The following is a 16,019-nucleotide window of genomic DNA, read 5'->3' as shown; positions in this document are numbered from 1 at the left end:
AACTCTCTTAATTCAGCCGGAGACCAAAATGAAATGTGTTCCTCTACTTAAATTTATTGTTCAATTATTTGCTATTAATATAATTTATTTTTTATTTTATCTTTATTCATGAATCTACTTTGTGCAGCTGAAAAATGGGAAAAAATATTCATTTTAACGTAGCTTATATATTGGTGTGGGTTTTTGTCAATGTGGACTTTTATCAACGTAGGCTTGTACCTATGTGGGCTTTTATCAATGTGGGCTTTTATCTCTGTGGACTTTTATTAATGTGCGCTTTCATCGGTGTGGGTATTAGTCGCGTGGGCAATTATCCTAGTGGTGTCTTTTTTGTGGGCTTTTGTCGCGTGCGCTTTTTTCCAGTGGACTTTTGTCGGGTCACCGGTGGGAAGACGTGGTCGGAATCCGAATTGACTTGAGCTGAGGAAGTTGGTCGCGTGCAGGTGATAGGTCAGCCGTTGGACAAGTAGTTTTTCATAAATCTTACCCATTGCGGATAAAAGGCAGATGGGCGATAAGAGTACGGATCTTGTGCGCTTTAATTTTTCTTTAAGAAGAGAACTACTGGTCCTTGTTTGAAGGCCTGTGGAAAAATTTGTAGATGAAGAAGTCTATTGAAGGAACTGCTAAAGAATGATGGACATGCAGTATAAGCCACCATAGTCGAGGCCGTCTGGGCCTGGTGCCTTTTTGCGCGGGAGAAGTTTGAATACGTGTCTAATCTCACTGCTACTGAAGGGAATATCATACGAGGTGGTGGGAGTGCTTGCATTTTCGCGGATGATACACTGTGAGGACGTGTCCTCCTCTGAGTTGTCATCAGGGAATATAGTGCTCAGGATTGTGCTGGCAGTGTGTTCCGCTATGTTGGTATTATCGGCCATTGATGGAGTCTGGATATGGATCTGTGCCGGGCAAAAGACTGTGCCGGTGGTAAGTTTGTGGAGAATGCCATATGGGTTATTATTAGCTGTACAATAGTTCCTCCAACTAGCAATTTTGGCTGTTAGAATATTATTTTTGTAAAGGGCTCTCTCTCTCCTGTATGCCAGCAACATTTGTTGTCTAATGCTGTTGTATGCAGTGTTGCGGATGCGACGTCTAAGGGCTCTGCATTTTTGTCGCTGTGTGCGAAGCTCCTTGGTCCACCACAAGACTCCTTGTAGTTTTTTTCGCGGACCGGGTGGGCAGAATGTTGTGGCATATGTCTTTCAGTGTCGCTAGGAGTTGATTGGTGAATAATTCCATGTCGGCTGAACTGTTAATGCTGTGAAGTTTTCTTTCTTCGTTATGTAAGAGGATGGAGAAGGAGGAGGTGAGGTGCCGGATCTTATTGCCTGGGAGCTTAAACCTGGTAATAACAGAAATGGTGGTGTCGCAGCCGATAGAGAAATGTATGTACTTATTGTACTTATAGTCTGAGTTACTCTCTTCTTCGTTTACTGTACAGTCTTGAATTGTATGTGCGATGTTGTGCGTGCAGAGAGGGAAGTCTTGCCAGCCAGTATTGTAGGAGTTATCGTAAGTGGGTGGAGTGTCTGGAGTGTTGAGGAGATGGAGGTCATGGCAAGCCAGAAAGTCTTCCAATTCTTGGACCTTTGCTCTAGTATCCGCGTAGCCCCATATGCTGTTATGGGCATTAAAGTCACCACCTACAAGAATCGGAGTTGAGGGATATCGTTGCATGATATCAAGGACGTTGGTGGTGAGATTCACAATATCTTCAGAAGGTGGTGATACTAGATACACAGGGTACAGAAAGAGGCGCAGCCAACCATCCACCTGGGTATTCGATCGCTTCCCTGGCCTGCACGGTCTCCAGATCTGTCACCCATTGAAAACATCTGGTGATGGATCGCTGAGAGACTAGCCCACCACTCCTCTCCAGCTAATAGGGTTGATGAAGTGTGGCATAGACTTGAAGCAGCATGGAATGTGCTTCAAGTCTATGCTATGAAAAGTCTATGACACGTCTCTTCAAGTCTATGCTATGACAAGTCTCTTCAAGTCTATGCTATGACATATGTTCTCGTTCTATTCTATGACAAGTCTCTTCAAGTCTATGACAATATCTTCAGAAGGTGGTGATCCTAGATACACAGGTTACAGAAAGAGGCGCAGCCAACCATCCACCTGGGTATTCGATCGCTGCCCTGGCCTGCACGGTCTCCAGATCTGTGACCCATTGAAAACATCTGATGATGGATCGCTGAGAGACTAGCTCGCCACTCCTCTCCAGCTAATAGGGTTGATGAAGTGTGGCATAGACTTGAAGCAGCATGGATTGGGTTGCCCATTTTTATCATCCAATTTTAGTTTGATTTTTATGCCTAATGGGGTAAGGGCCGTTTTAACTGCTAGGCGTGGCAGCTGTTTCTACTAATTTCGCACCCCTGTAAACCTCCAAATTGCTTACAAATTTAATCATTTTATCTTCATGCCATATTGTTTACGTGCAATAAATATCTTTTTTTATTTGCTTTACTTCATGGTGTTGCAATTTTAATGGCCAGCAGTGTAATTTACCCTATATTTTAATGGAAATGATAGTTTTAAAGAATAAATTATAGATGAGCTTCCCATTAAAGTATATGATAAATTATTTTTTTCCTTTCAAAGCATTAATTATCATATCCCTTTTTAATCAAAGTTCATTGCATAAAAACCTTTTGTTAATTATATATTATTCTCTGCAATAATAAGTTCTTTAGTTACATGAAGATTTATGATTATGTCATATAAGAGCAATTACCACTCATGATAATATCATTTCCTTTTTCTATCTTATCTATGCGTTTCATCGAACAATACAAATACTTGAAAGAGGAAAAATTCTTTATATTTTCTCTGTTTTTAATCACATAATGCATTCGAAGCATTTTTTACGTATGCCCACATTTTTGTTATGTAAGACTATATATTGCTATGTACGCTTCAAGTTTTTGATAATAATATTTGATGAAAGGAATGAATTATTATATAAAATTTTATACTTTTTAGAATTATTAAAATAAATTATACACTGTAACCGCAATTCTACTTAAAAAGACATAAATATTCTCAAGTTCCACTGCATCTCCTACTGTAGCCCCATCGCTTGATTCTCAAGTAAGAAAAGTAACTGTTTAAAATTTCACCAGACTTTGAATGCTTCTTCCTAATAAGGGTTAGGGAGAAGCATTCAATTCATTCCTAACCACCAACTCGCCGCGCAACCGAGATGGTGGTTAGCAATGCTGACTGCAGTACCGCAGGGCCCGTGCTCACATCCCTGAGAAGGTATGGACGCGTGTTTGTAAATGCATAGTATCTGCGCCGCGTGGGGTACTCTAACTTTTAGGCTATTAAGTTCTCTAGAGAGGTTAGCGTTAAGGGAAAACGGAGGCAAGACTCTCAGACCCGTCCCTCCAGACCATCAAAACTGGGGGGTGAGCAAACTCGCACTGTCACTTGTATGATGTTGAATGTCTTGACAACGACAGGTCTAATCATTTAGGGGGCTTCTTCTGATGTTACTGTCAGACATTTGAGATAAGTCACAAAAACAAAGGTATTTTGTTGCTTGGGAAACGATATTTAATGAGAATGGTCTTTCGAAAATGACAGCAAGGAATTTTCAATAAAATCACTAAACCAAAATGAATATTCTGATGAGTTTGATTATCGTTAAAATATTTATGGTGTTTACTAAAAACACATCAAAATATCACGAATATTTATATCAAAGTGAATGTATACATTTATAAAAATTATGTCGGAAGTCATATAGTGTCTTGAAAGATAGTGCAAACGATTTTGTTTTAATTACTTAAATATTTTGCTCTCTTATGCCAAAAAATTCCTATTCTTGCAATCTATATGATACATTATATCGGACATTTTTTTTTTCCACATGAAATCTAATATTACCACGTAGACTGCCTCTGCTTCATACTGGAATCTTTAATACGAGTATAACGCGGTCAAACAGTCTGTCATCTGCCATCGGAAAATATTTGTGTTTCCACTTCGCGAAGCTTTGTTTCACATTTATTCAGAAAATTCGGTAATACCGAAATATATTGCAGCTGGCAAAGCATTTGCCTTCTGAAATCAATAAATAATCCTGGTGATTTGAAAAACGATTTGTTGCTACTGCCCGAATAAAATTATTATTATCCTCCACCTGACAAATTAATAAAGTGATTAAAAAGTTTAAAAGGTTTCAGATTTTAAAATTTTCCCAAAAGGTTTGTTTTCTTAACACTCTAGTTGAGCTCATGTACTAATAATCTGCTCTCACACTCACTCCAGCTAACATCCCTTTTTTTGGTCTTTTTAGCTTTATTTTTAAACATCGTAGTCTTCACACTTATGCCACATACAAACAACAAAACCATCAGATCTTTAAAAGCGTATAATCCCCGATTCAGTGTTAAGTGTTTACATAGAGTTTTATAATTTTTTACTTCTTTCTCAATTCATCATATTAATATTCAGACTTCTTAGTAAGATGGCTAATATTTTTTTTCTTTTCTTATTATTAACTTTTTTGCGCATTAACTTTAGTTGCCAAATATCACGCTCTTCGCACGTATGCTACATCCAATCCAACACAAAATTTTGACGGCAAAATCATAAAATATCTAAAAACATCATATGCTTAGAATTCGCGATAGAGTGTTAGAGTTTGCCGTACATATATTTGCTATATTAATTTTAAATACTAGCCACTCGCGCGGCCAGCCACCTAAAGTAATTACCATAAAAATGTATATAATAGATAATAAAAAAATGTATGTAATAGATTAAAAAAATTATATAATTGATAGTGTCATTTCATAAAAATATTGAATACTTCTGATTAGACGTCTAATGATTTTAATACATGTTTATTTATATTAGTCCACTAAAAAGTGAAAACTTTCCAGATTAAATTTATAATTATCTTAGGCTTTACTGAATTGCAACACGGTGGCGTGTTGAAGATAAAAGTATTTTTTAACGGACGAGGATACATATTGCATTTATAGAACCCATTTTGTTAATTAAAACAAAAAGTTAAATATCTTACATTTTTCCGAATGGCAGCATTATACGATGAAGACAAAAATGCTTGATTTCGAAGTTACTGCTCTCTAATATCGTTGAGTTTGTTAATCGAAAATTTATTAAAGTTAAAAAAATATAAAATAACAAATTCGCAATTCAAAATTCGGGCTTCGAGGTTCAAAGCGTGGAGGGCTACCTTATTCAAAATTTGATGGCTATAGGTACCGTCGTGTTTTCACATTGCGAATAATGCACATACATACATGCAGATTATTCAATTTTTTTCATTTAAAAGAAAATAATGAAGGTCTATAATGTTTGGTGGCAGGAAGTTTGAAAGTCACACACCGTTTATAGCGAACCGAAGCAAAATCGCATTTCGAAACTATACCCCTTTTCGGCTAATTATGTTGATAAATATGAATATATATGTGTAAGAAAATGAAAATTAATTGACATATGTCTTTTGAACCGCTAGAGTGCACTTAGCTGATCAGTATTTAAGTCTGCCGGAGTTTGGTTTCAAAAACAATCCGAGAGAGATCATAGAGCTCTCTCATGAAAATGTTTGGTTTTCCTCATGCCTTCAACGAGAGTTAACATCAGTGTAAACACATCAAAAAAATTATTCGTCACAGATATTTAGGAATTGAAAACAAGGGCTGAACGTTGTAAAGAGCGCAGGTCCGTCGGTTGATTATTTGAATTTAATTTACAAAATTAAATTATGTTCGTTTGGTGATATTAGAACTGAGGAATAAAAATATTTCTCTTCCGAAAGAACAAAAACATATCTTTCAAACCATAAATTTTTCACATGTGACATTTGAGAAGAAAAATAAATTTGAGGTAATATACGATTTTTCTCATTCCAAATGTTCCGTTCATGGAGTATTTTTTTCCACAGTTGTTTACAATTCTCTAAACTTTGTCAATAAATCTTTGTTAAATAAATTAATAAATCTAATTAATGCCATCTATAATGTTGACAACATTATAGCTGAAAGCTACTGTCGATTTGCAGAAAAAGGAAAGTTACTGTCGATTTGCCTTTACAGTTTTAATATTAGCTTTAGATATTATTTTTGTTGTGAAGCTTTATCAAAAACGTACTAATGCAACTTAAGCATATCTGCATCAAAAACAAAAACTGATATGACATACCTTTTGATTAAAAACACACTTATTATGGATTCGGCTTTTCGATATTAAGAATAAGCTGATAAAAGGTTATTCCTAGTTCTCGAAATAAAGCGTGAAATTTAATTTTATTTTCAAACGCCAGTGCTGGAGTCATTAAAATAACTCTATGCATATGTCAGCAGGCTTAAAATATCCTTATGCCTATCTAAGCAGTCCCTGATCATCAGTCTTCGAACTGTGCTGCGTAGCTGTCTATGCTGCATGTTTGAAATTGTCCTTATTATTTCATACGTGTTCCCTGACAACTTCTGATAAGAGAGATTTACAAGATAGAACACAGATTTGTGTATGCTTATGTGCTGTTCATTGTAATGCAATTAATTTATAATAAACAGGGAAAAATTATAAAAATAAACTTGCTATCTGCCGTTACGTAGAAGGAAGAAGGAAATATTTGCATTTCTAGCGATTTCAATTATGCAAGGTTTTCACCAATTTCTATCGATATATCTCGTGTACATTACATTGTTTTCCAAAGAGCATTCTATGCAAATATATAAATGTGCTTTGAAAAACTTTAATTATTAATTATTAAACTATGTTCCATATACAGACTTCTATCTTGTTCGCAGTAGGTGCTATATTTGGAGTTTTAGTTCTGTACAAATGGTTTAAGAGCTATGTTACTGGATCGCCAATCCAGCTACCTTCATATAAAGTTTCATTATTGTCTTACATAATGTGTTTCAGGAAATTTAATACGTCACCAGTGCATCCGTTGTCCCGTAAGTAATGATGTTTTTATTTTAATTAAAATTACCAAATTTATGAATTCAATAGACATATTTTGAAATTCATTTATAGCGTAGTTCTAATTCTCATGAGAGTTCTAATTCTCATAATAGCCAGTACCATTATAATTTTTTAATAATTTTTAATTTATATTAAATTAAGCTTAATTAATTAATTAGGATTTAATAAAATAATGAATTAAAATTATGATTTTTTTTGTACTTAGACATAGTGAAAATTAACTTTTCAACGAGAAGATCAGCTTAATTGTTATTTGTTCTGAGAACAAAATTAATTTTACTTTCTTTAGTGTAAGCTTTCCTTATTGTCAGCAATGAAAACAACAATAAAAAACCAAAATCACAAAGATGTCTTCCGAAAATTAATTACAATACTTGATTTGAGACAGATGTAACTTTCACCGCTTCAATTCAAAAATTTTTAGTTAAGAATTTATATTAACTCGTAACGTACTATCTATGCATCGTTTTAGAGAATCGAATCGATGCCTATTATTAAATCGATACCATTGATGATTAATTATAACACTTCCTGTTACGTAATAGAAGATTGATTTTTACCAAGGAAATAAAGCAATATTAATTAGGCGAATAGAGTAAAAAATATACGTGCGTGGGCATGGAAGCATTCAGATGATCAATGTTTAACAATGTTTCGGAAACATGGTATAGAGTGAGGTTTTGATTGATTTCTTGAGTTCATTTATATCGTTAACTTTATTGCTCATTGTTGTTAAAAGTTTGAGTTATGTTGGGAAATAAAACAATAAAATAATGGAACCACTTTTGTTGAATCTTTATTTAATATTATTTACGTATTATTTAATTTTGTCGCCAAGTAAAAAAATACTACTGTAAAGTTCGATATCCTTTTTATTTTAACGTGTTTCAGGCATTTGGTTCACTTGCATTTCACTTATTTGATTTGTTAGGGAATTGGGGAAATACTAGTGAACTGTATAAAAGGCCTAGCTATGCTGTCGCGAAAAGTTTTTCTGAGCTAGTTTGATCAAAATTACAAAAAAATATATAAATAAGTAAATAAATAACACTAGCATAATTTTTAATTGGCAATAAATAAAAAGGAAACGGCAAAAAGGAAATGAACAAATGAATAAATAATAATACACCACAGTTTCCAAACGGAAAGTAAACAAAACTTACCATTTAGTACTGCAGAATTTTACCTACATTCTATGTTAGAATACTACTATGTATAAATCTAATATACATAGCCTAAGTCGCGCTTTCCAGACATAAAAAACGGAAATTAAATTTCATCAATCGTCACGGTAAAACGGGAGATATAAAATTGACCTTTTTTTGTGTGCAAAGTGAACATGAAAAATTTGGATCGAATACCTATACATTTTCTGAATCTCTGAAATATTCAGAATAAATAATTTGACTTAAAAGTAGCCAAAACTGCCAGATTTTGAATAAAACGTTCATGTGATGACCGGAATGGTCCCAGTGTCTACGTACTTGACTGACCGTATACGTTGCATGAAGCCCAGGCATGAGCGCGAAGACTGGGTCCACGCGATTCACCTCTAGAAGATGAACCTTACTCCATGTTAAGGGCCCACAGGGCATAGGTTAGGAAGTTCTATCTTCTAGTGTTCTGTACGTTCGAATAGAATAAAGGACTCTTTGACTAAAATTATAGTAAAAGGGATTTGAAGTGGACTCTTTCATGATGTCTGTACGTACATGCGTATTTCCATAACTCAAAAATGATTTGCCACAAACCATTGGAATTTTGTATGTGGGACATCTAGTTGTGCAGCTCTCATTCTTATATATGTGTGTGTGTATATACCCATCCCCTTCAAAACTCTTAACAGACCTTTATTTTCTTAAACGTTGATCATCGTCATATGCTTCCACCTGCATATGTGTCATAAATGACGAAAATACTCGTTGTCAATAATAATAAGTTTAAGAAAACATTCATTTCTACCAAAAAGCGAAATTCAGCATATAATGTTTTCTCTCTCGGCTCCTATACTTATGATGAAAACGTTTTATACTCGTTATGAAAAATAAAAATTGTAATATGTTTGACTTCCACACGACAAAATTTGACCGGGCTATTTCATTTCAAAATTTTCCGTTTTTGATATCATTTTCAACTTACCTTGAGGGATCGGTTAATTAATTTAAAATAATTTGGAGAAATAAGTTTGAATTAAGTACAGTCAAGAATTATTGTAAATTTATATTTGTACGACAAATTCGTCAGATTTTTTAATTTAAATTTCAACACGATTTCATGCAAGTTTGAAACATTTTTATATGTACAAGTCAGCTATCTTAATCGTTTATAACACATAGTTTTACGAATAGAAATTAAATTCATTTTAACATTTAACAGCTGTTCACAAGCCTAATCTATCGTCTCTGGTCTGCTTAGTTATTTGCACAAACTATAATTCAAGTGTCGTACTTTAAATTTACTTTGATCTAGTGGATGTTACAAAACTTAATCTTATAAAACCTAAAACGTAAGCTTCTCCTACAAACTTTGCAATAGCAAACAATTGACTTTTATACTAAAATACAGATTTTGCTTGATTCTGAAAATACGATGGGTCGGAATGGATACCTAACTTTCTTTTAAACATCTTAGCCGCCAACACATCATGGCAGCTTCTTCATAGTTATTTCCCACCAGGGCAAAATCGCTGAACACTGATAGTTCTGACCTGGGTTCGACTTCAGCATGAGCATTTTTGTGGGGTTTCCCGTGTGCATACGAGCTTATTATCCTCAGAAAGTTTTTTACGAAATCATCGCCCCTTAGACAGATAGTCCCAGTGTTCTTTGCTGCTATGAACTATACCAAACCAAACCTTTATAGTTATTGCAGGCGACTCTCATTACAAGACGGCAGAAACCCGGTGCACACAGACACTCCGTTTTTGCCAGTAAGCCATTGTTTTAGATAAAATTATTTTTTCCTTGCATTTAACCTATAATCTTGCAGGAATATTTGCATAAACATTTGGTCTGAGGGAGCATCGTGACTAACCAAGGAGAATTGGATGGAGTTTAATATAAGCCTATTAATAAAAATTAGATAATATTTGCGCAAATGGGATCATGAACTAGTTATAAAAAGGAAACTAACACCAATACTTTTTATTAAATATTATTGTTTTTGTTGAAGAATCATGTTTCAGTAAGATAATTTTTTTAATTTTTAAATTAAAAATTTCATCTTATCTGTAATAACTTTCAGAATTCTAAAATACGTATGAAATATTTCTTACACTTTTATAAAATAAAATAAGAGAACGATTATATGAGCGAACAACTAGGTTCATAAGAACATTCAGCCTTGGGAGTTTTATATCTAAATCTAATTCCAACTTTGAAAATAGCTAGTTAATACTGGGGCGCCTGCACTATATTCTCACCACGTAATACAAACCCACCATAAACCATAGAAATCCTTCTGCCTCCTTTCTTTTCTCAAACGATTATATTACCGCATAGTTATATAAAACATATTTTAAATAACTAAAAGATTCATGTTTTGGCGTTTTGCAACCTAAAAATCTGTAAAAATTGCAGAAATAGAAATTATTTATACTACTTCCCACTTCCTTTAATAATATTTAGTAAAGTTTTATCATTTTAAAAATTAAACACAAAATGTTTAGCTCCTGTGAAATAAAACTTGACTCTAAGTATTTAAGTTTAAAATTGATATTTTGAAAATTTTATTATACCAGAAAATTAATTTTATAGCTCTGTTGGAAGAGATGAGATCGGTTAAAAAGTAAATTTGGATAAATCGAGATTGATGGTTTTCGATTTGAATGTAATTCAGCAAAATTATTTCATGATTAACTACTGTGTATTATTTTTTAATTTGTAATATGGTAAATTTATTACACTGAGCGAATTTTCAAGTAAAAAAATCTGCAAATTTTTAAATGTTAAAAATACATCAATTATGTTCACATGCAGTTTTATTGTTTTGTGATCATAGCATAAGAGTACTGCAAGAAATTATATTGCACTAGAAATATATTGCCTTTTAATTCATGCAAATAATGTTGTAATTTAATTATGCGTCAATATGTGAAGCCTGCCGTCATCTTATATAGAAAAACAAATATGTGTGGCGGAGATGCAGTCAAGCAGATCAATGTTCACGTTTACACAGTGTTAAGTGTTGCCTTACGTTTTTTATATTTGATATACCATTTATATCTGCGAGATAAATTGAGGAAGATATCGGGATTTTTTCCGGATGGCTTCACTAATAAAAACTGGTACTCCTTGAAGTTGTAAAAGGGCTCCCAAATTTTTGGTTAATTTTTTTCCTCTTCTGGCATATTTATTCATATAATTTATATACGCTGTTAACAAATATTATTTTAGTACTTGAAAACATTTGAAAATATCAAAATGTTTAACTTAATTATTCTATTGTTATGGAATCCTAAATTTTAATACATTTATTTTGAAAAATAATTAAGATGCTATTTTTATATATTTAAAATTGCGAATTTAAATATTCTAATGGTACAAACAATAGGATGTTGCGAGGCTTCTTCTTATGACCTAATGTTATCATTTACATTCTGCAAACTGCTTATAGTTTGCGTTAGTTTTCAGATACTACGATATAAATCAGTTTTAAGGCATGAGTTTGACTCTTTTCTTATTGTGTACTTCATTTATTATTTCCAGTGTTAACAATGGCATCGGCTTCTTGACAGAGTTTCACGCATTTGCTTATTCGATTCGTTGGGGAATTGGGGGTTTACCGGATTTCTAGAAAACGAGTTCTATAATGCTCTGTGAATAAGATTTCCGCTTTGAAAAAGAAAATGCAATGATCAAAACAAAAGACATAATCCTTATTATCCGATAGAAAAGTGAATGGGAAGATTTAGTCTTGTTTATTATAATTGTAATTTTGTTGTAATTATAATTCACTTCTTAATTTCTGCAGTTCTTCTTGAATATTTCTGCGCTATTGCTAAAATTTACGAGAAAGAGGGAATCTTTTACATGTGGTTTGGATATAAGCCTTTCATCTTTGCTTACAAATCAGAAATTGTCAAGGTAAGTATTTTATTAATTAGCATTATATAATTTCAGTGCAAGTTACTACGTATATAGAAACAAATACAATGCGTCATAAATTCCCTTACATGATATATTACACTGAGTTCCATTTTCATTTAATCATTTATTTGAAACTTACCATCTATATTAATATATAATTTGCTTCTTATTTATGTATTTTTCTGAGCTGTTATTTTGCTAATAAAGGAATAATACGAAGTGTGTGATTTAACCATTCACAATAAAAGGATATAATTAGTGCACTAGAAAATGGTTTGAAAATACACATATTATAGTTGAAGAGACAAGAATAGAGAGAAAAACTGCAAAATCTTTTTACTGGAGTCTGCTACTTCTAAAAATAATAATATTCGGCAAATATTAAGAAACACTGAGAAACAACAAATTAGAGAGTATGCTATATAAATGATTCAGTGCAAACATATCTGATGTTAGTAGTATTATATGTTAACAGGAAAATCTATATAATTTCGCAACAAAAGAACTTGCCGCTATACAGCTGATTTGGTTCCAAATGGAAAAAGAAGGAAATCTATAAAAGCTAACGGAAATTCCAATTTATTACGAAGAATTTCAAGAAATGAGAATTGTTTCAAACCAAAAGCTCATCAGATTTATTTAACCTAGGCATAAATATAATATATAAAGGAGAGTATCCATTGGCTGGTTGCAATTCGTATCAATTTCCATCTTTATTCCGATTTTGATGAAATTCCGCTTAAGTCACCATCAAAACAAGAGGAAGGTCATTGTTTATATAAGATTTCAAAAAGCTACCCCACAGGGTCAAAACTCATTACATATCAATATTTTGTGGGAAAAGCATGGAACTTTTGATTAAACCCTCAGTGATTCAAAAGCTTTGTGTTTCCACTCTGCAAAGCGTAATATATTAACTTTCCAAATTATATCACGAAACGCCGGAATATAAAAGACGTTTGATGCCACCAGAGACAAAGCAATATATTTCTCTTTCGATTTTAATAAACACATTTCGCGATTTAAATGAAATATGTCACTACCACACAAATTAAAATAAGTTTGTCTTCCATAAATCTATGCGTTGTTCGTTCGGCAAAGCATAGGACATTTAATTTTTCAAACAAATTTTTTCTGTTATATATTAACAAACTAAGCTATTTGTAACAATAAACGCAGATTCATCTGGATTATTTTTAATTACTAGCTGTTCTAGCGAAGTTATGCTATCTGGATTTATTTAAATCGTATATATACATAGAGCAAAATAAATTTTAAAAAATCTGGTGTAAACACCATATGACTTCCTTGTATGGAATATTAAATTGTACTCAATTTTTCTTGCATGTCATTTAAACTTATTATATTGAATTAAATTTATTTCGTCGATAGCGCATAAACCACAACAGAATAAATGCACTCTTTAAAATTCACTATATTTTTTACCATAGCGACACTTTGGCCCTAGGTTCACTTAACAGCGTTACATTTAATTCATTTTTTAAGAAATCTAGGAATTGTCACTTCAGTTATGGTCTCAACTACATAAGAGTTTTTAACTTTCTTTCCAATGGTGCCAATGGCAGTTCGCGGTTGTTTAAAAATCAGTGGTGCGAAGATCATCGCGCCCGCAGGCGAGAAAAGGTCGAAGGTGACTTAGCCAAAGAATAGTACGAATCATAGACGTTCTTTGGCTTAGCCATGAGTAGAGCAATGAAATGTCCTCTCCGTAGTAGCAAAAGTCCTTTCTGTAACCAGTCCATGATCATTCGTCGGAGCCAGTCATGTGGGAGGTCACCCTCCCAAGAACTGACCCCGATCGATGCTGCTTGAAAACGGATGATCCTGAGAGAGTGAGATGCGAAATTTTTGAAAAATGAAATAAATCTATGAGTTTCATCAGTTCAGGGAAGTGAGCATCCATTTAGTTACCTTCTTCAGCTATTTTCATCCCGTCCATTGCGCCTCTGAATCCTGTGGATAGTTTTTCGGCTACCGTTTTGGCGTTTCTGATTTTATCGATAAAGTTCAATCATGTTACTTAGAAAGTCTTGTATTTTTCCATCTTATAGCCAGCTTAGCTCTTCTCCTGCTTATATGGGGATCTGATTTAATTTTTTCTTTAGTTTATCACTATATTGTTTTTTTTTTCTGCGTGAGATTAGAACTTCCTTCAGTAGTCTTGATAAGTTGGGGAAAATCTTCACTTCTCTTTACAAATTATTTTCGTTTTTGAGGGGCTGGTCTTTTATCAAACTTCTTTCTGTACTCTTCGCAACCACGATAGCTGCAAACGTGGTTTTGTTTACAGAAAAGACAGATTTTTTTTTCTTGTTTCTTAGGAAAGGTATTACTGCGGTGTTCTTCACCATATTTGCAGCATCTAAGTGTATTTGTACATAGGTGCTGGGAATGTCCCCCCTCCTGACACCTATAGCACTGAATTGGACGTTTTCTTGGGTTATATTTTCCAACTGAGACACTCATGCTAAACATGCAGTTCAGATGAGAATCGCGTATCCTTGCTTGTTCTTTTTGAATTCTAATAGCCAAATTGGGAGCTTTTCGTTTCTTTTTTTTTTTTTTTTTTTTTTTTTCTGGCTTCTGCAGAACTGCTTCATTTTCTTAATGGGGAATTTTCTACGCTCTAACTCTTCAAAAATTGCTTCCACAGTTATTTTTTCCGGTAAATTCTTTAGAATTACACGGAGGGGTTTTTCGTTGTTCAGTAGATAGGTATGGAAGGGTATTCCTTTTTCTTGCATTAGTTTCATCGCGTTCTGTTCTTCAAATCGATTTCGTGTTTACGAGGATCGCGTTCGACTTCGTATTAGCTTTTATTTCTTCTCTGCAAATATTTCTTAAATCTTGTTCAAATTTCAGCCAGTTTACTTTCTCCTGTTGGAAAACAATTGTAGGGGTTTTTTCTTCTGAACTTTCACCTTACAATTCGCTTTATATTTCCTCTAGCTTTTCGAATCTGTTCTTACTCGTGATCTCCATTGAGACTACATCCGGTACTTTTTTCACTGATTTTTTCGGGGAAATCCACGGACCTTTATTTAGATTTTCTTCGTCACGCTCTGAGCATTTCCACGTTGAGTATCTGTTTCCGTCTAGACAGTCTTTATCTTTGAATTCAAAGCATCTGTGAATTTATCTGGCCTCGTGTGCGTAACATCTTTATTATATAGTCCCTTTTGTTTTGTTCATCAAAATTTTCAGCCGCTTCTCGTTGAGGCATATCAGATTCCGACGATGTTTTCAGCTTCTTTTTCTTGCTTTTTTTCTTGGGTGGTTTTAAGAAGTCATCTTTCCTAATCGGGAATTGCATAGATTAAAATTGACCAAAGTGGATAGAGATTTTCCAAAATCTCATTTCGGAATAAAGACTTAATCTATAATCAAACACGTAACAACTCTTACTCAGTCAGTTTACATGTATTCATATTAGTTTTACATTGTTCTACAGTTTTATTAAAGCTTGATTTAGCTTTTCACACTTAACCTTGAACCAAAATAAGAGAAAAATCACTCTCTGGCATTCCGAGAAAACTAACTCCTATCCCTAAATGAATTTGCTTCACTTTATATAAAGCTCGAACAATGCAGAGTACGTCAGCTAGTTCACTGATAAGTTTGACTCATTAAAGATGAGTTGTTTGCAGAATTACTACAGTCATTCGTCAAACATTTCAATGCCTTAAAAAAATGAAAAAAAAAAAAAAAAAAAAAAAAAAAAAAGTTCTGCGGCAATGTAGAATAGCAGTCTGAAAATTCGGCATCGCTATAGTCCCAAACGTGAGGGATTACCGACTTTTGCTGTATTTCGCAGTCATAAAATGCATTTTTTAGTTGCGCACTTTTTTCTTTTTTCCAAAATCTGTTAAATTCTTTCTGTTCTAGTAGGTAGACCGCACATAACTATTCTTTATATTTGAATTT

The 16,019-nt window shown here is 33.4% G+C and overlaps 1 protein-coding gene across 1 annotated transcript in view; it reads left to right on the top strand.

Annotated features, from left to right (window-relative positions):
• The first annotated feature begins 2,041 nt into the window (after positions 1 to 2,041).
• Positions 2,042 to 16,019, top strand: part of LOC118192212 (cytochrome P450 4c3-like) — a 60,086-nt gene continuing 46,108 nt past the window's right edge. The window contains exons 1-3 of the mRNA XM_085819693.1: positions 2,042 to 2,137; positions 6,788 to 6,959; positions 11,959 to 12,071. Of these exons, the coding sequence (XP_085675819.1) occupies positions 2,042 to 2,137; positions 6,788 to 6,959; positions 11,959 to 12,071 (381 nt within the window). The remainder of the gene's footprint in view (positions 2,138 to 6,787; positions 6,960 to 11,958; positions 12,072 to 16,019) is intronic.

This window comes from Stegodyphus dumicola, chromosome 6 (genome assembly GCF_044657685.1).
Source record: "Stegodyphus dumicola isolate Sdum_Otavi_A_Nest chromosome 6, ASM4465768v1".
Lineage (NCBI taxonomy): Eukaryota > Metazoa > Arthropoda > Arachnida > Araneae > Eresidae > Stegodyphus > Stegodyphus dumicola.
Note: the sequence above shows the minus strand (reverse complement) of the source record. Positions and strands in the feature narration are given on the sequence as shown.